This window comes from Papilio xuthus, unplaced genomic scaffold, assembly GCF_000836235.2.
Source record: "Papilio xuthus unplaced genomic scaffold, Pxut_1.1 DF824888.1, whole genome shotgun sequence".
Taxonomy (NCBI): domain Eukaryota; kingdom Metazoa; phylum Arthropoda; class Insecta; order Lepidoptera; family Papilionidae; genus Papilio; species Papilio xuthus.
The window spans coordinates 98,149-119,139 of record NW_013533761.1 but is presented as its reverse complement, the minus strand read 5'-3'; the positions used below and the strand labels follow the sequence as shown (position 1 = coordinate 119,139).

The 20,991-nt window shown below is 36.3% G+C and overlaps 3 protein-coding genes across 3 annotated transcripts in view; all 3 read right to left on the bottom strand.

The window, feature by feature from the left end:
- Window positions 1-337: 337 nt before the first annotated feature.
- Window positions 338-5,717, bottom strand: LOC106127090 (putative inorganic phosphate cotransporter). The gene is made up of 11 exons (XM_013325065.1): window positions 5,476-5,717; window positions 4,823-4,944; window positions 2,706-2,885; window positions 2,500-2,638; window positions 2,154-2,371; window positions 1,740-1,889; window positions 1,527-1,659; window positions 1,298-1,422; window positions 952-1,071; window positions 532-664; window positions 338-458 (listed from the first exon to the last, which is right to left on the bottom strand). Exons 1-11 carry the CDS (start codon window positions 5,507-5,509, stop codon window positions 436-438), a joined length of 1,377 nt encoding a protein of 458 aa, XP_013180519.1. The 5' UTR covers window positions 5,510-5,717; the 3' UTR covers window positions 338-435.
- A 4,983-nt stretch (window positions 5,718-10,700) lies between these two features.
- On the bottom strand, window positions 10,701-13,614 carry LOC106127084 (putative inorganic phosphate cotransporter). Its single transcript, XM_013325054.1, has 10 exons — window positions 13,422-13,614; window positions 13,120-13,331; window positions 12,774-12,959; window positions 12,569-12,707; window positions 12,264-12,484; window positions 12,032-12,184; window positions 11,816-11,948; window positions 11,588-11,709; window positions 11,240-11,359; window positions 10,701-10,935 (listed from the first exon to the last, which is right to left on the bottom strand). The coding sequence occupies exons 1-10, from the start codon at window positions 13,489-13,491 to the stop codon at window positions 10,756-10,758; spliced, it is 1,536 nt and encodes a 511-aa protein (XP_013180508.1). The 5' UTR covers window positions 13,492-13,614; the 3' UTR covers window positions 10,701-10,755.
- Window positions 13,615-13,893: 279 nt separating this feature from the next.
- LOC106127088 (putative inorganic phosphate cotransporter) overlaps window positions 13,894-20,991 on the bottom strand; it is a 10,396-nt gene continuing 3,298 nt past the window's right edge. The window contains exons 2-11 of the mRNA XM_013325064.1: window positions 18,206-18,330; window positions 16,270-16,449; window positions 15,990-16,128; window positions 15,670-15,887; window positions 15,434-15,583; window positions 15,039-15,171; window positions 14,777-14,901; window positions 14,536-14,655; window positions 14,290-14,431; window positions 13,894-14,021 (exon numbers count right to left, since the gene is read on the bottom strand). Coding sequence (XP_013180518.1) covers window positions 13,984-14,021; window positions 14,290-14,431; window positions 14,536-14,655; window positions 14,777-14,901; window positions 15,039-15,171; window positions 15,434-15,583; window positions 15,670-15,887; window positions 15,990-16,128; window positions 16,270-16,449; window positions 18,206-18,330 — 1,370 coding nt within the window. The 3' untranslated portion in view covers window positions 13,894-13,983. The remainder of the gene's footprint in view (window positions 14,022-14,289; window positions 14,432-14,535; window positions 14,656-14,776; window positions 14,902-15,038; window positions 15,172-15,433; window positions 15,584-15,669; window positions 15,888-15,989; window positions 16,129-16,269; window positions 16,450-18,205; window positions 18,331-20,991) is intronic.

The window sequence follows — 20,991 nt, the reverse complement described above, 5'->3', positions numbered from 1 at the left end:
CCATATAATTCTAAGCAAAGTACATAAGAATATTATAGATTATGTTACGACAACGCGATGTCGTGCTTTGAGAGAAATATATTTAGATAATAAAGCAAATGAATATGAGCCTTCCGTTACATGAGTCTGTTATTTCATTCATACAGATATGCTAAATGCCTGTCATGTTTGGATTATTACTGTTCAAATATAATTCACGTGTCCGATCACATCTCTGTTGTCATTGAACGGTTTACAAGCTACACCAAAACTATTTACGAGGTGATTATTAAAATTCAAAGTTAAATCCTTTATTTTTATTTTAAAAGGTAATGTTTAATTAAGAAAACAAAAAGAGTCCAGTATTATTTTTATTATATTTAAGTATATACAATCTTTTGTTATTTCAGGTACAGAAATAAATAAAAACGATGTGAGTTAGAGAGCGGTGTTACTTCAGTGAGTCGTAGCTTTTATTTCTGTAACAAAGGAGAAAATATTAATAAGTAAGTCCGTATTTTCTTCGGATCACATAAAAATTCAATAACGCACCGATATCGGTTTCTTTCTTATGTTCGTTCCACGGCTGCCTTCTCGAAGTCATAAATATTAAAAAGAAAAGATTTGTGAAGAAATACACTCCCGAGGCGAGGAAGAACACCTTCCGCCACTCCGCCGCCGACGTCTGCAACACAACGTAAACTTATCATCCATTTCATACATATTAATCCTGCACCAAAATTATAGTTCCATTTCAAATTTACTGCATAATTAATAGTTCGCTATTAGTTACATTGATATTTGCTAGACATTCAAAATATTATCCAACTGAAAAACCAGCAATAGAATACAAAAATTAAGTGTCAGGTCAATAATCATTCCGATGCTAACATAAGTTGGTTTTTGTACTGGGGATATAACTTAATAGTTTGTTTTCTTTTTAATTTGTCAATAAATATGTATGTCCTTTACCTCATCGTCAATGATAAATCCGCAGACGAGGGGCGCTATGATTGAGATAACGTTAGCAAAGAAGTTGGATATTCCCATCATTGAGCCGCTGAAGTTCGGCGCCAAGTCTATTATCACCAGCTGCAATAAAACAAACTCATTTTATATATCTGCTAATTGTTGTGGTCCATAACAATGATTAACTGGCGAAGATAAAAACTAAATAGAACTCCAGAAACAAACTACGATTTTTAATATATTCTTTATCTGACTACTGCTTATTTTAGTTATAAATTTACAGTTTCGGCTTACAGTGGTGAAACTTCTCACTTGTAGTGATTAATTACATACAAAAACAGTTACTAACCAAATAGCCAGCATACTGTCCGGCGTTTATCCCCACACTGACAGTTAACATTGTGACAGCAAACCAAGTGTTACGCTCGGGAACGTAAGACAGGCCAATAAGCGCAATGGCCGGACCCCAAAGACCTATAAATTATAAATAAGACAGCTTCAGTAAGCACTAGGCCATTGACATATGTCTTGAGCGTAAAGGTAGCTAGTATTAGTGATGTAGATAAAAAGAGACTAACCGATAGTATTGAATAGTCTCCTGGTGTTGCTGGTGCTGAGCCAGCCGCGCCGGATGATGAGGTCTGTCATGGCGCCCATGGGGAAGCTCAGTAGGTACATCGCCAGGTAGGGTAGCGACGACAATACACCATTCTGCAAACGTTCAATTGTCATCGTTGCATTCTATTACCACTTTTTGCTAGAGTTCTTTCGACACAAATTGATATACCCACGTCCTGCAACTTGACATCCAACACTTTGGCCATGTATGTGGGCATCTCGGTCATGAGCGTGAAGAAGCCCCAGTTCTGTCCGCAGTGGGCCACCACCGCCGCCCACAGAGGTAGGCTGGTCACTATCTTTGACCACGGCGACGGTTGCCGCTGGAAAAACATATTATGCAAATTAAAAAAATATATATGTCCTCAAGCCTGGCCTTAAGGTGTTCATAGCGATACTGATTTACATTTGGTGACGTCCTGGCGCAGATTTATTGAATGACCTGAATTCATATAACACATTATAAGTCACGTCCGTTTTCTATAATTCTATTAAATGCGCATTGTTAGTCTACATTATTTTGTAAATAAAAATATCTGTTGCTTTTTTTATGTCCATTTTACTCTATAGTACAACCTGGTTTTTACCTTTTGGTTGTCGACTCGTCCCAAAGATCTTTGTATGTATTTTAATTCTTCTTTCGACACAATTTTCGATTGTTCGGGCGATGAAGATCCAAATATTATATAAACTACGGTCCATATGAGTCCGAGTACTGCGTTCGTGTAAAATATCGCCTGCCAGCCCCACGCCGCCGCTATGAAGCCTGATATAATCAACTGAAACGCTATTCCAAGTTGACCACCTAAAAGTAATTTATATAGTATTGTATACATATATAAATTTTAAATCATTAACTTTGGTATATCTGAATTTTTGGCAAAAGTTAAAGCCAAATATTGAGGCAACAATAAAATCGTACCATAAATTTACCTGCATAAATAATAGTGCTGAGAAGTCCGTTCTCCTCCAGGGGGATCCACTGACTGACGAGATGATGCATGGAGGGGTAGATGAAGCCCTGAGTGAGACCCTGCATCACGCGGCACGCGCACACCAGCTGCCAACCTCCCTGTACCATACCAAATGCATATAGTATATAGAAACGAGAAATAGCGTGTTGCGGTACAAGTACTTACGATTTTAGCAGCAGTAGGCATAAGCAGAGATAGAAGAGAGTTAACGGAGACAGCGATGGTCATGAGGACCTTGCCGCCGACGCGTCTGGCCAGCTCGCCCGCTGGCAGCTGCAGCACCACGTAGCCCCAGAAGAATGACGACAAGATCATGGACTGCACGCTGTGAGACCACTCGAAGTGCTACAAATTACAAACAATATATTGAATAAGAACATTTTACAAAGTAATTCTAATACTTTGTTGATATACAAATGTGTCGGCGGCTCATCAACATTACACACATTTACTATTTATACTCGTACCAAAAGTGAATTAAATATTTACTAAGCGTATATTAATGACTTTAAGCATTTGCTTGCAGCTGCAAACGGTACTCGTATTATACAAATTGAAATAAAGATCACGCAGTGAGCGAAATAATAGAATTTTCAAAAACATATTATTATAATAAATCCTAGATAGAGGTGAACTACATTGATTGTATACTAGTACTTTGTAACGACTTCAACAAGAACTTGGAGCAATTGAAGATACATAATTCTTCTTTGGAAATAAAGCACCGATTTCTATCACGATACTAAAAAGTTTAAATTGAATTGTCGTTTTATACGAACTGGAGAAATTTATGTAACGCGATCGCTGGTTTTCCTAAGTTTTTACAGGCGATTACCACAAGAGTGACCTATCACCGCTGACGTGACGCGGCGGATACTAGGCGGTGTCGACAAAATACTGATACTGCCGATGAAATTTGCGTTAACGTCTCCTTGAGGGGTGCGCTTACAAAACATAGGATACGTTTAAGGGTCTTACCTTGTGGTAAGACCCTTAAACTTATTGCTACTATCTTTGTAGATAGTAGCAATATTTTTCACCAGTACAGTCTTTGAACTAGTAAGATATTTGTCTTGTGACGCAATTAGAACAGCTGTATATTTACATAATTTGTTGATAACATTATAAACTAAAATAAGACGTCAAATGGCGAGGTCAAGAAACAGGAATACGTATGCGTAACAAATACGACAGCCTTACATCAAACATTTGATAATAATATTAATACGGGTAACATTTTTCTTTTAACTTAGGGTGATTTTCGGAACATTCTGATTTTATCTTCTGACATTAAGCTATATAGCATTAACAGATACCAGCTGCAATGTACAGAGTATTATTTACTATGTTAATTGGGATACTCGATAACGGTCCCCAGGCTACAAGAAACATTTAAATGTCACTTGTCTTGCTCCTAAAAGCGTGGCTGATAATTATATAATTTTGAATAGAAATCTTATTAAATCAAAATATTTAAAACAATTGTTAGCGGTATAAGAAAACAAAGTCCCAAAAATAAGTGAACTATTATCAGATGTGAGTGACCCCTTGTGTATGTCGTAATGTTATCTCCACACTGACATAAAATAGTTGCAGCGAACAATATTCATCAAATTCGATTGCACTAAAAATATGGTTCCGTAAAATTTTCAAACTTTTTCCTGTTACGCATTTACGGTTAATTGTAGACTGCAGTTTAGTCTCTAAAAGGAAACGATGCAAATAAAGAACAAAATCACACAGTACGACTACATAAAATGTTACTTGAGATTTCAGTGTTGAACGTTAAAAAAATGTTGGCTTATGATCTAGAAATGGTTTTATTCGTTAGAGAGATGCAAACTTGTCATTAAACTTGATCGATCGATATATAAAAATACTTGTTTGATCACTGTCGTTAGGTTATCAATGATTTAAATAATGTGTTTGACCGTTTGACTTGCTGTTGTAATTAAACACATTTTATCTGACATCGTGTGAAGACGAGTGTTGATTTACAGAAATTGCATTCACAGTATATATTGCAAAAGAAGTGATATTAATTCTTCAGTAAGAAATAATCATAGTAAGTTAGTGAAGCGCTCGGGAGCTATGAATGATATTTTCGACCATATATTTAATGTTTAGCTGTCACACGTGACCAATTATCCATATATTCGCTATGGTCTGACCATAATCTATCTGTGAACGTACTGGAATTGCGTGGGAACAAACATTCCAGACATCTATATTAAGATCACAACATGATTACATTTGAATGTTGTGTTTGTGGTCATACATACCTCTGAGTGCTTGTTGTTGGTCATGTCGACGATGGCCATGCTCATGTTGACACGCATGCAGAATGCGAACAGCATGCCCAGGAAGAGCAGGAAGGTCTGCACGTGCCGCACTCCCACACCATCTTTATTGTTCAGTTACATTATATAGGTACGTTTGCTAACTCACTACTCAAAATATTTAAATGAAATTTGGTTCAGTTTATTACAGAAATATTTCTCTAATCGTAATAATTCCACTGCGTCACAATTACACATGTTGTCAAAACAAAAACTACAATATGATGTACTACACTACACTACAGTAAGTAGTTAAATTGAGCCAGTTTTGCTTCTTATTCAAATTTATTGCCACTTTTGAGTGGAGACCAAAAAACCGATGAACAACCTTGAACTGCAAATCTCACTAGGTAACTAGAGATTACTAAGAGAGATTAGTCTCAAAATAATTAAGACGGAAAAGAGATGACAAAAATTTCAAAGAGTGCCTCTCTATTTAACCCCGACTCGAAGTGATGTACTAGAAACACATATTCAAACTCGTTTTTCCAAACTGATATTTTATGTATTTATATATAAAATTCAAGCAAACATTCAAATCGCAATAATATATATGTTACATAAATTTGTTTATTCTATAATTAACCTTCACTTACTTGGTCGAATATTTTCAATTTTTTCCTCTCCCATTTTGAGGATTTTAAATAAATATTTTAAATTTTATATTTTTTTTATCCACATGTCGCACCGCACACAGCTGACCCGCACAGCACAGCTCACAGCACAGTACAGCACAGCTAGGCGCAGCGCACAGACCAATGTGGTCGGACACGACACACTCTGTTGATCTGTCCACTTCTAATAATAACAAGTAAATACACTGAATCGTTATTTATTTAATTATTAAATGAAATATAGAATATACGAGTAGCAATCATTCAGCAGCGCGCAGCAGACAACTGACTTAATAGCCTCCATTACATAACACTTACTTAGTAACAATGCGCAGTTAAAAATATCAAATATTATTTAAATGTATTTACTTTGTGTATGAAATATCAAATAATGCACTTTTCAAAATTATACATATAACAACGGTTTCTATTATTTATTTACGTTTAAAAATTGTTGTAAATAATCCACAAAACCTCTAGTTCCTTTACCGAAAGTTTATTTCTTTGTCTTAATGTACATATATATCTATAAAGAAAATTGTGTTGATTGGTTAAGGCAAGTAACTCGTATCACTTTACAAGTACAAGTATTAAGACTAACTTCTCTAAAATATTTTCATCTATTTCAAATTTCAATTATAAATATATATTAAGGATAGAAATGACAAGCAATGATAAAAACGTATATTCGTGTGACAATTTCCATGCATTTTCGAAACTAAATAGAAATATACTGTTGCATTGTACAATGGACAGACATGGATGTGTCAGTTAGAAATATCTCCGGGCGCAGTGTTTTTACATTTTCTGTTGTCGTTTAAACCGAACGGGACTTTGCGGAGGATTCCACTGGTTTTGATAGATAGAGACCGCATGAAAGGAAATGAATAAATTACTAACTTACAAAGATAAAGAGAAACGTGATCACTATCTGTTGATATTTACAATATAAATAACTCGCAATAGGGACATTGCATTTTGGTACATTGTAATTTATATGTATAAAATTGTATTCAAAGCCACTCCAGTCGCGGAAAATAATGTCTTCGACGATTCATAAGGCGTGAATTCCATTATAACAGTAATATTGGCCTTATGTATTTCTTTTTCTTATTTAGTAGAAGGTGTCATAAAATAAGCAGGCAGACGAGCAAGCGATGACTGGTTTCGGTAAATGCTTCAAGTTAAAAGGTTGCAAATGGTCTTTCCAGTATGAACTAATTAATTAAAATCAAAATTAAAAGCTACGTTTGTTGGCGCTTTAATCTCTATGAATGAAGTCAAATGGTTAACCATTATAAAAGGAAAATTCTATGAAAGAGAAAAGCGATTTGTACTCGTATAAGTTGAATGAAAAATACTAGAGTGTATTGCTTACGATAATGTTCTCTTGTTAATTTAAGGTTATCTAATGTCAAAAGTCGCTGTTAACACAACGCGGTCAAAACATATATCCATTTTATCACAGTATAGTAGACCTTAATACTATGCAATAAGTATTATATTCATATAATGAAAATTTTTAACTGTCATTAATCCTAATAAATTTCCACGATGTTATGACCTTAGTTTCTTAAAAATTGCAATTTAACAAATTTATTATACCAATTATTTCAAGAGTAGAAAAAGGAAATTGGAACCTTTATATTCACTTTATATTCCTCAGCCACTTTGATAAATAAACATTTAGTGCATTAAAAAAACTTCGATGTCGCAGTTATTCTGAACCACTTTCTGTTTATTGTTACGTCCGACATAAAACTAAAAGGGAAAGGCAAGGGAAAATGTCGAGGTAGAGCATCTCAGGGCAAAGGGAACAATTACAATGAAGCATTACGTTAAAATAACATATGAATGCTTACATTTTATTAACAACTAGAGATAAAGTCAGTGAATTAATGTTTTATTTGCAATAGTTGCTGAAGTAGGAAACACTCCTTCTGCACAATTATATTGTGATTATTTGTCAGCATTTTGATTTGATCGTCAAAACTCTGTTTATCCTTCTCGGTTAACGGCGTGAGTTTAGTTGTTGAGTGTAGGTTGTCAACGAAATTACCTATCCGTATTAACATAACATTAAACTACTATTTACATATACATATATCTAAATAGATGCGCAAACGCTCATGTAAATATTTTTATCACATAATATTTCGCAGTCATCGTTGTTTAGAGGCGTTCTGATAAACTCGACACACCATTTGTATGTCTGATAATGATCGATGTCGTAGTCCTCCGATCACCATCTTACTGCTTACCTTAACTCTAACTAATACTATAAATGCGAATGTTTGGATGGATGTATCAATTATTAGGAGTTATCTCTCCAAAGGCTGCATAGATCTCGATTAAATTTGGCATAGATGTAGAACATGGCCTGGAAGATGACATAGGCTACTTATTAAGTTTTTATAGTTACTTTATGATCAATTTAAAACAGTTTTAAGTAAGGACTACAGTGGGGAGAGAAAGATAGTGAGAGTGACTTAAGTATTAATTTGAGTAGAAATATTTAATGCAAGTATTATAAATTTCGTTGAACACAAATATCATCAAATGATATAAGACAGTACAAGGCCAACAGATATTCGTACTTCTTAGTTTCTTGATATACTTCGATAAGACATATTTTATCGAGGCTGATATATGTATATATAACCTTCTACCAATCTATATATATATATATATATATATTATATTATATATTGAAGTAACTCAAAAGTATCTTCAAGAAATCATAAAGTCAATGGTAAATATTAACAATATACATGAAACACTGGAATTTATTGTAAATAAAGACAGAAAAGCAATATAAAGTGAAAAAGGTCTATTTGCGTTTCGGTAAGATTACTCAATTACACATAATTTGTTCTTTGGCGAAGACGGATGACTCCCGCGGGCCGCTGCTGGTGACTCACCTCACTCGCACAAACGACGCTCACCTCACTCACTTACAAAATACCTAGTAGTCAATTTGTATTGATTTTTTCTAAATAATTTTGTTTCACAAATAAGTTTTTTTAAATGTTATAACTTTCTTAAAAGCTATACTTACAGAGCAATGTGTTATCATGATATAAAAGTTTCATGTGAGTTTAACTACCATAAAATGTAAGTGAGTAATGTTAAAGTTTTGTATTTGACTCTAAAGGATATCCGTCAAAGTAAGACTTATTACACAAAAACATTGGAAAGATGTCACAACGTGTTATATCGTTTATATAAATATAAATAATTTGCTGGACATCTCTTCATTATGATGTGTATTTTGTCAAAGTCGGCAATTCAATTAAAAGCGAGGGTGGATCGTGGAGCGCGGTAAGTGTGCCCTGAGCTGCCGAGTCCCGGTGCTTGCCCAATCAGCCCTCTCGATCAGGGTCGCACCGCCTAATGACCAGCTCGTACCGGCCCGACCTCGCTTCATTATACTAAATTAATCATTTCTTATACTTACGTTAATATTTTGCGTTCACTTAATTCATTTGTGTGTTTATCATCTTTTGCTCGACTGACAGACGAATGTAACATTTTTCTTAAACTATGCTTGTTCATTTCATAATTTCGTTACCATAAATTTTACTTTGACCACTACTAGTTTTAATATTGCGTATAAAATCCTCTCAGAAAACTACATCTGCCCCAGTATGTGTTTCACTTCGCGCAAGGTATCACCGGCGGAAAGCCGCGCGCTCTTTTATTTTGGCACAAATAAACGACTATTTGCTCCAATGTTCTATTAGATATTTTAGAAACATAAAAGTCATTTGAACATATTAAGAACCAAAGTAACTCGAGGGACGCACGCAAATTAGATCAGCCTTTTCCTTTCGAGTCGCTTTCTGCTCGCTGTCCTGTTAACCGCGTGTAAAGACTCCGTCTAATTTTTTAAAATTAAAATAAGCTTTTACAAATTATATGGCAATAATATTGGAATAAAGAATGTGTCTCATTGTTACTTCTCACGGCTGAGCGAATTTGCAATAACAATCTGTCTCAGTAAACATCACAAACTGCCTCCGCAAACAATTTGTACTTTAATTCCGTAACAAAAGCTCCCCTTCTCATGAGCCACGCATTTTTATATGGAAACGTGTCGCTGAATAATATTCTTTTTATGTCTTTCAAACATATTAATATATGTCGTCTCAGTAGCGTATATTTCCAAGACGAGACACGTAGAAAAAATTTGTGTAACTTTGTATAATATTTCTTGAGTGACGATAGGGCAATGCATATTTTTTCGCTGTATCGACTCAGTTCCTACAAATATTCCGAACGCCCGAGGACTTGCGTATGTACGTGACGAATAGAGATTGAAAAAGTTTCGCAACAACACTTTATACCTCGCATTCTTCTTGTTTATGGATTTCAAACTCTTTGTAGGTTTAGTGTTCATATTCGATAATGCAATTTGTGTTCTTGATAACAATTTTAACACAATAATGAAAAGAAAAATATTCTAAGAATGGTTAACTTGACTACAATTTACAAGATACAAATGTATGAAACGTGATGTTTGACTACAACTAATGTGGTTGCAAGCAGATATATTTATTTTGAAGCTATTATTTATGACGAATAATTTTGTTCCCTGTGTATATGTACGTGTGTATGGCGCAAACTTTACTATCTGTATGTCGATGTCGACGAGTCTCCTGCGCTTTTAAAATATTACTTTTATGTGAAAACTCGGCGTTGATTAATGTCTGTATTCTGCTCCGACATGTATTAATATTACTGTTCGCAATTCAAGGTTTATGAGCAAAGTAATGTTCGTTTTGTTGCGTTTCATTTTTTTTAATTTTTCTGTGTCTGATTTTCTCTTCGCTATTTTTTAAGTAGCGTAATAGAAATTTATTTTTATTTGAAATGTTAACACAATACTGTTTGTGGTCATCTTATAGTGTTTATAGTGTTTAGAATAAAACTGATTTCTTTACAAATTAACATAAACTTTCGCCTTTTTTGTTGATGATTTGATGCCCATGTTGAGGCGGTTTTAAAACAACTTGTCATCCGCCATTTAGTAATGGCGGGCATCCTAGATTTATCTACTTACCAAACTGAGGAGGAGGTGGAAAAATATCTTCGGGGCAGCGGCCATACTTGATTTACAATAACACTGAATATAAATAATTACATTATGATTGGGACCAAACGTGTGTACCAGATTTTGAAAAATCTGACATCGTAAATTATGGGTCTAATTTTATACAAAATATTTATTTAAATGTTAGTGGAAATTAAAATTATAATTCGTCACTTCCCTGCCGTATCCAGCATAGGATTACACTCTTCAACATTTGTGGTATTCTTTTTTTGCGGTGGGTCGTTCCATTCAGCTCGCTCAGCTGTCCCACAAATCAAATAGACAAGATTGGAAACAAAATATATACCAGCAGTGACGAAGAATACCTTCCTCCAAAGATATTCACTTGTCTGCAACATAAAATAGTGTGGTATTAGAGAAAAAGAAAGTAAAAAAATAAACTTACTACAACACGCTGTAGACAGCGAACGATGTCTGAAATTAATATCTTAAAGACATTGCTATTAAACCATGCTCAGGCGCTTCTATACAAACCAATATTCCAATGGTAGTTTGTTCTACTGCAATACGTTTAACTGCGTATTATGAGGATATATGAGATATATGTACAATACCTGGTCAGTCTGGTCAGGGTGTACGATATTCAGGAAATTGAGAGACGTAAAGAGATGGCAACTACGATGCAATACTCACAACGTCTGTCAGTATGAAGGCGTTCACGATGGGTGCCAGGGAGGCGCATAAATTAGATATGAAGTTGCTAATGCTCATCAAAGTGCCAGAGAAGTTCGGCGATATGTCGATGTTGTTCACCTGAATGTTTTGAAAAAATATTATAATTGTCACATTTCTACATTAGTGGATTTTGATTAAAATGTACATAAAATAGATTCATAGTTCTTAAAGCTATTAACTTTATTCGCCATATCCACATTCAAATCGAATCGATCAAAGTAAAACACTTCAAATTTTTGCCTGTGATTAAAATGCAACGAATAAAAAAATTTCTTATAATATCGCAGTAGTAAATCCAATACTCACGTAGACTCCCGCGTGAGTCGCCACTTTGAGTCCGACAAGTACCACCAGAACACTTTCTACGATCACTAATTTCTTTGGCACAAACGCCAGCACGATCAGACCAATTGCAGCTGAAAGGCTACCTACAGCCAAATTATTAATTAAGTTGGAAGAACACATTATTCTAAGAATTTCACGTTTTTTTAGGCAAATCTAAGCAGTGATTAGCTAGAAAATAAGATAAATTACCAACAGATGTAGCAAGTTTCCTCGTGTGCGTTACACTGAGTATCTTCTTGACGATCAGTTTGTCAGCAGCCCAGCTAAAGAAGAAGTTGGTGAACCACATGACAAGGAATGGCAGGGCAGTGAGCATGCCGTTCTGCATTAATGGTGAACAATTGTATTTTACAATAATCATCAATGTTGCTATTATTTTTTTAAAATTTATATTTAACTTTTTACCGCTTTAATGTTGACCCCCATGACTTTATCCATAAAGTCCGGCAATTCTCCGTATAGAATGAGCTGGCCCCACGCCTGCGCGATGTGGGCCGCTACAATGGCATACATACCGCGGTGACTCAATATCTTACGCCACGGAACTGACATCGCTTTCTGTAATAATCATGCATATCTCTGTTTTGGAAAATTTCCTTACGAGCATTGTTACCAGCATGTACGAGGGAAAATTTACCTGTGAGTCATCACTAGAGCCTATATCATTTTCAATATATTCTTTCTCGCTGTATGATATATTAGGATGTTTGGCCGGCGTGTCGGCCGTCAGGCACCAGATTAGCGCGCCTACGAGCGCTGCCAGGACTCCGTAGAAGCGGAACACGCCGGGCCAACCCACCGAGGAGGACGCGATGAAGCCTGTCACTGGAAGACCCAACACTGGCCCTAAGGCATGCCCTGGTAAAAAATGTTTTAAATTAAAAAATTAAAAAGTTCCAACAAAAAGTATAAATCAAATATCACAAGCTCCCATTAACTCACCCCCATGCACCCAGGCAGTTAGACGGCTCCTCTCTCTCAGCGGTGTCCATTTACCGAGCAATGTGTGCATGCCCGGCATGATGCAGGCTTGACTCAAGCCCTGCTTTATCCTAAACACTGCGACCCATGCCCATCCTCCCTGTTTCAGACCTTACGATTAGAGTAGTGCATAAAAACACAAACGACACCAGGTCGATCGACTTACATAATATGCGGCCCAGGGCAAGCAGAACGAGACGAGCGCATTGACGAATAGGGCGGCGGCAAGCAGGCGGCGCGCGCCCACGCGGTGTGCGAGCTGCCCAGCCGGCACCTGCAGCACCATGTAGCCCCAGAAGAACGACGCCAGGATCGCGTCCTGTGTCTTCTTGTTCCATTTGAATATTGGATACTGAATAGAGCGAATAGGAGATTGTCCTCGATATTCATCATTGTTTCAAATATGGAAAAAAGTTTTTTACTGTATAAATTTGAATATATATTTAATCAACCTTAAGACATATTATAACTGGATGTTAATAGATGGACTATATTTAACAAAATTTACTTACCGGATAAGTAAGCAACAGTGCGCTCAAGATACCATTAACTTTGTAATCACTGGCATTGTAGCTGGTGAGATTTGTATGGTTGTAGATAGTTGCACGTGTTGTACTGCTCGTTGTCATTGCAACGAGTGAGACGCCCATGCAGGCGCGCATGCTGTAGCACGTCGTCAGGCATAAGAAAAGGATGACACATTGCTGGTGTCTGTACCCCCAGCCTAGTAAAAGCAGTTTACGAATATAATTCATCACTAATGTTCAATGATTAAAAGCTAAAATACAAATAAATACTTGAGTAAAAAGCTCACCTTCCAGCTTGCCGTCCTCGGACCTGATCACTGCCACTTTTTCAACGTCATCCCTGGCGTCACACTTCATTGTCTATCGTTTTTCTGTTCCAATATAATTTCACATAGTCATTTTGATGTTCTATTCCTATGAGTAGCAAATATATTTTGATTGCGTGCCTAATGATGTTGAATTATTTTAAAATCTTGACAATTATTGTTTATGATGTTGGGGATAAGTTATAAAAGAAAACGTTTCAATATTACAAACAAACGTTACAATGTAAACAGCGCCCACGACCAATAAGAATTCGGGTCTGTTTTTACTTCAAACCAATTGAACAAACACCGTTTAATGACAATTTACTCTCACATTGTTCTCATACATAACAATTAAAATATTGGAATATATATATATATCTTACTTTGAAATAAATATTATGTATAACATTAAAATGAAACAAACATATATGTATATAGAATAGAAGTTTTATTATATCTACATCAAAGTCATTTTGCTCTCACTAAAGTGTCAACTATTTACAATCAGGTACAAAAATGAAATGAAACACTTTTGATTCCTTCAAACAACTTTCTCTGTTTTCTTTTCCGAAGTCATATCTGAAATTAAAGTTTCTTTGGTCAGCTTTATAATAGAATTTTCTGTTTTGTATCTAGATATTATATGGGAAAATAGAAAGCAACATTTTAGTTACAAATCATTGCTATGATTATTTGTTTAAAAACAAATAAAAAATAAGTGCTAATTCATGACCACTCTTTTAATTGAATATTAAATTGAATCGGAAACTTTATTCTTATGATATTTTTTTCAATTATTCTATCACTCAACTAGTGTTTGTGAAGAAGAAATAATTGTAAAGCATACCATTAGGAGCGACTTTGGAATCTTCGAGGGGCTCGTTCCATTCCTGGCGCTCACTGGTGCCGAAGATGATAAAGAAGACGTTGGCAGCGATGTAGATGGCAGATGACACGTAGAACACTTTGCGCCATTCGTTTGGATCCGTCTGGAAAATACAAATAGCAAATATTATTATTAAAACATCTGCTCATTGCTTATGCTTGGTAATTCAAGCAATAAATACTAAAATAAACATATTGAAGAACTGACCTCATCCTTTAGTATGGCACCGGCGGCGAGCGGGGCGATAATGGAGATGCCGTTGGCTAGGCAGTTCGTAATGCCCATCAGAGTGCCTGCGAAGTTCGGCGCCATGTCGATGTGCACGATCTGCAAAACAAAAAACGCTAACAATGTTTGTGATTTTGAAAAGACTTCTATTCAGTTGTGCTCGTATATCTTAGAAAAATCTTTACTATTGTACATATAAACATGTGTAAACCAGACTGACCAGGAATCCAGTGTAGTGTCCGGCATTGAGGCCCACGACGACGGTGAGCAGCGCCACAGCGAGCGTGATGTTGCCCGCCGGCACGTACGACAGACCCACTAGCGCCACCGCGGGACCGAACAGACCTGACGCACACAACATATGCAACTACTACACACACTTCATTACTTACACTTGTCATTCCAATCGAGAAAAAAGAACATAAGGTAGATAATACTGGAAAAATAAATCAAAAAGAAAATGTGTTAGAATGTAAATTTACCAATAGAGTTGGAAAGTTTTCTACAAGCGGTGATACTGAGCCACTTCTTCTTGAGGATGTAGTCCGACATGAAGCCCAGCGGGAAGCTGCACAAGTACATGGCCAGGTAGGGCAATGCCGACATCAAACCGTTCTGTAAAATGTATAATAAGAAAGTACATAAAACTATGTCAGAAGATACAAAACTCAAAATTATTATAATTAAATTGTACTTGAACATTTACAGATAAATAAAATATGTCATCACTTGAGGTCAATAGTCGTTATTTCTTTATTTATTTATGTATTTACATGAAACACTTCCAGCTACAAAGTTACAAGATAGTTAACATATAGCTAGTTACAAGTCTATATTGTGATGTCATTAATCATATTGCGCGCTACTAGATACATACCGCCTTGATGTCCACTCCGAGCACCTGGCTCATGTAGGAGGGGATCTCCGTCATCAGGGTCCAGAAGCCCCAATTCTGGCCACAATGCACCACGATCAGGGAAATGAAAGATAGCGATGTCCAGATTTTCTTCCACGGCGTTTTTAGTTTCTGGAAGAAAGGCAAAATTTTACATATCGTTTTTTTTTTCTTATGTGTTATTGTGGTGTAAAGTGTAATTAGGTATTATTATTTACCTTCTGGACACCGACATGTCCCAAAGAGGTCTGTATGTAAAGTCGCTCTTCGGCACTAATCATCCTGGAGGCCTGGGGAGAGTCAGCACCGAGGAAAACGTAAATGACGGTCCATACGGCGCCCAGGGTTCCGTTCACGTAGAAGATGGCGGGCCAGCCCCAGTACTCCGCGAGGAAGCCTGACGCCATCAGCTGCAACGCCGTGCCGAATTGGCCGCCTAAAGTCACACATCGTTCATGAAATTTAGTCACTAACGTCAAGAAGACAATCTATTTTGTTTCAAGTTTTACATTGCAGGCAAGCATTGTAAGCGACTTACCGGCATAAATCAATGTGCCGAGGCGACTCTTCTCCTCGAGTGGCACCCACTTGCCGATAAGGTTGTGCATGGAGGGGTAGAGGAAGCCCTGCGACAGACCTTGTACCACGCGGCACGCGCACACCAGCTGCCATCCACCCTGGACACAGAAACAAAATCACTTTAATGTCTTTAATTCTACTGGCTCACGTCATGTCCTGTCTCTATATACTAAAGTTAAAACGGAATTCCGTTTGTAAAATATTGTATTATGTAACAACAGGAGCTGCGGCAAACTTACATAGTGGGATCCGATAGGGATGAGCAGGGAGACGGCGGAGTTGATGGCGATGCAAGCGGTGATGAGCAGCATGCCGCCGTAGCGCGCCGCCAGCTCGCCCGCCGGGATCTGCAGCACCACGTAGCCCCAGAAGAACGACGACAAGATCACCGACTGCGTCTGCATGCTCCACCCGAACGACTGCCAACGTCACGTCACATCAAGTACCAAAAGAATATAAGCGACTTGTCTCAAATCTTTTGGACCCCGCCGCGCTGGCGGTACATCAAGATTAAATTATAAAATTTGCAATTAAGTTTGAAAGATTCAATCCAGTTTTCAAGAATTTCAGAAAAACAAGTAAATCACAATTATTTTTTTTAGATGAATTTAAATCAGAAACAAAGGCCGATATATATGTAACTAGTGAATACCTAGAGAATAACCATTTCCGCTTGTACATTAAAATAAGTCTGTAATATTACAAACGATACCCCCTAAGTGAAGTCCAAATACCCCTGAGCGGCAACCCTCATAAATCTCCGAGGGCTGCCACCGGGACAACATTTATCTGATAATGTAAGTAACTTCCGCGCCAGAAGCCGGAACTACAATTTAGTATCGACTCACTTCTCCACTTGACAAACTCTATAATTGGATTTTATACTTTGCAATTCCATATCAAATAAAATATATATATACTTATTTAAATATATGTAACCTTCGTTGTAGTCGAAATTTACCATTTTGAGTACTTGGTGTTAATTAATATTGACTACTTGTTAACAATAAATCAATTGAAATACTAAATAAATGTATGTAGTATAAATAAATAAATGTAATAGTAAATAACGAGATTCGAGATGATTGGTACGCTATCGGTCGATAGCTGTGGGCCATTACATCGCACGATAACGCGCACGAGACACCGCCACCACCGCACCACCATTGCGTGGCCGCCCTGCCTGTCGCGACTCGCCACTCATACTTCATACTTATTTATTTAAACTCAAATAATAAACACAATACAATAGATTAATTATCTCGGTGAGCTACATAAATACTATCAAATATTGCATTGCAAATCGTCATCCTTGACCGGCTGAGACGAAATATAGATAGCGATGTTCTTTTTGTCTTAGAAAACATGATGCGTGTTAGAGCTAAGTTTTATGTAAGATTTTGCAATCCCATTGTTTATTATCTTCAGCGCCTGCAGATATGTAACTAGCAAAATATTTCTTTATACGTGACTAGATTTCATTTCGATAGTCTATTATTGATAAAGTTGTCATGAGTAATCTGTCACAGCTGAGATTGTATTCTTTAGAAATTATTTAACCTTATCAGGTTCTAGTGCTCAATATTTTTGATCGGTTGTGATCAGATTTGACCGCCCCGTCAAGATATATGTGACATTATGCAAGATAGTCCTCGAGCTTGCTAAGTCGAGTGGCACGTGAGAGACGAGCATCGAGTGCCAACACATTGCGCGTCATCATCGCGAGCCATCGAGATAGCATCCTCAAGTGGCAATAACACACGCATCTAAGATACAAAAGCTAAACAACTCTTCTATACATAATATCACATCAACTCCAATGGACGATGTCATGTTACATGCCAAGTTTGCCAAAATGTAAACATACCAAAATGTAAGTACAGGATAAAATAAATTATTAACCAACAATCACTGACTACAAATATTGAGAGAGACTTCTAAGGTGATACCGGTAGAACGGAGAAATATTAGCTTTAGCATAAACGGTCTGTTTGCTGTAGCAAGATGAAAATATCGTTCAGTAAACTCAACTGAAGAAAATGTCGACCTACACAAGTAAAACTTTAGTTTTAACATTAAAGTAAAAGTAACATAATCATAATTACTTTTCAAACCTCCGCAAATTTTTCAACGTTTCACAAATTATCTTAACAAATATAGTATACAAGTACTTACGTCCTCCTTTGTCTTGTCAGTCATGGCGACGATGGCCATGCTCATGTTCACCCGCATCGCAAACGCCAGCACCAGCGCGAAGAATAGCATCACGCATTGCGCGTGCCGCACGCCCAGCGTTGATCCTGCAACACAATACAACAGTAAGTGTACTGACATTGGTGACACGGTGTAACACAGAGGGACACCGAGAGTGATGGCCACCGAACATTAGGAAACGAAGCAATTAGGAAGAGAGAGAATGTAATCTTTCTTTCCATTTAAACTTATTCCTTTTCGGTACTTGCTTCATCTCATTCACTTTTACTTTTTGTTTATAATTTTCATTACAGCAAAAACAAAAATAAAAATCAATTTATATCAGACATTCAAACATACACAAGAGTACACGCACACACAAACACTTAAATGCGCGTTGACTCTGCAAATGTTATTTTAATTAATTTTTCCTTGAAGTTTTTACTTGAACATATTATATTATTATATTTACTTTATCTCACATCTAGAGTAACCATTATGCGATGTTATTATTATTGCTACAAACAGAACAATAGGATTTTAGCGGTTTTATTTTACTCGGGTCTACTTAAGTTCAAAAAAAGTATTTTATTATGTGTCGCAAAGATAATATTAGTTTACGGCGATCGTGTTTCTAATATTTCTTCCGCTATTAAAATTTCAGGCTACCAAAGTTCCAAAGCCAAATGAGAAAGTTGTTTGAAAGTTTGCGAGAGACATATTACCTGTAGGTACGTTTACGTAAACAGCGGCCATATTGAAATCACGGCTTCATGGAAAAATAAACACATTACTTATATTCTAGAGTTAATTTATTTTCCTAGTAATTCTTTGCAATCTTCCCACACTTTTCTATAACATAGCTGCGTTTTATATCTCTTGCTTTTGTTTTATAAATCCTCAAGTTTATATAACACGTAGCAGTTGCAGCTCGTTTTGTCTTCGAGTTGTGAAACATGTAACATACGACGGTTATGTTTATACACAACTCTCCGCCGCGGCCGCCGCCGCCGCCGCCGCCGCCGCCGCCGCTCATGTTAGTCTCTCGATGGATTTCCGCAAGGAACGTAATATTGTATACAAGGTTAGAATAATCAACATTCCATAAAGGTTACATCTGATTTATAGATTACCCCCCCCCTCCCCTCCCCACTTCCCCCCCCCCCACTCCTCGACACTTCTTCACTAATCTAATATTAATATGTTAAAATGTTTAATGTTTATATCAAAAGTGCAGGAAAAAGTCCACGTAGCCGAGATTTTAGTGTAAGTGGTTTTTGAAAAGCGTGATCTGGATTCGATACCCATGAGAGGAAAACGACGCAATGATTAGGTCGCAATTTAACTATTTTTATATAAGTTATTTTGTGTTCTATCAAAAAAAAACAATGATTGTTTTAGACAATGGATTTTTTTTGGTAAATTATTTTATTTCCTGCATTTTATACCGACTCGTGTATAAATTTATTCCGTATTACTGTGCAATGAGATTTACTTGTTTGTCCACAATATTTTTGTTTGAATAATTTAAAAGACAGTTTCTTCTGTCGCGTATAGTTTTAGTAAAAGTTAACAAACAACATAGCATATGTAAATAAAATATATAAATCGTACGTGCCTGTTGCCCATTTGAAACGACGAGGAAAATGTTTCAAAAGCATTTAGGTACCTGGGACTGGAGCGCGTCGCCTTACCGCGAGTTTACATTCGCAAGAAAACATTCCAATACTATAATGAGGCTTGTCTTTTACAATAAAATAAAATGAAAAAGTAATAAAAGAATACAATTCTTTCGAGTGATCATAACAACTGATCAACCTCTGCCGACCTTTCTGGTTCATTGTCAAACCAAATGGACGGATTCATCGGTTATGCGTTTATACAAATATCTGTTAATACATATACAGGTATATACTAGTCTTTATTTACTAGTAAGGAGTTGTCAAGGTAAACACCAGCAGTTCAGTTTATTCACACTACTATCAGCTACTAATGTGTTCAGATATAGCTGGCCGAGCTGGACATTTAGGTTAAATGTATGTTAATTATCCAGTTATAAGATACGCTTATTAATGAATTCCTTCGAGAGCGAGACAACCATGTCACTGACCTAATGCGAAATATGCCAGTTTGTAAACGGACTAGGCAAAATTTAACATGGATGTAAAAAAATAATGTCACATCAATCATATCCTACAAGAGCAGAAATTATTTAAAAAATGAAAAAAAATGAAAAAAAAATGAAAAAATCTTTATTGTTATACACAAGAAATTCAAATTCAATGTTGACTTGACTCCTTAACTGGGAAGACCTGTACTTAAGGAGAAAAGGACTTCCCATATATATAAATTTAATAATTGTTTGTGTAGAAAAACAAATAATTTATGAATTAATAATTATAGTGTGTGTGTGTGTGTAGGTGTGTGTGCGTTTGTTTGTGTGTGTATGTGTGTGAGTGTGTGTGTGGGTGTGTGTGTGTGTGTGTGTGTGTATAATTATAAGTGCATATGGATGTGATGACTTAGTTATTACGTTGAAATAAATTTTCACATGTGTTATAATCTAACTCCATCAGCCATTCCTTTGTAATTTTTCTTAAATTATACGCTTTCAGGTTTTTTATATTGGACTTTTTATCCAAAATATTATATAAGTAGGGTGCAAGGAATTTAAAATGTTTTGTGGCAAATGTACTTTTAACAGTAGGTAAATTAAATCTATGAATTCTCTTACTATTTGTAGTTGTATTACTATCTTTATTTTTATG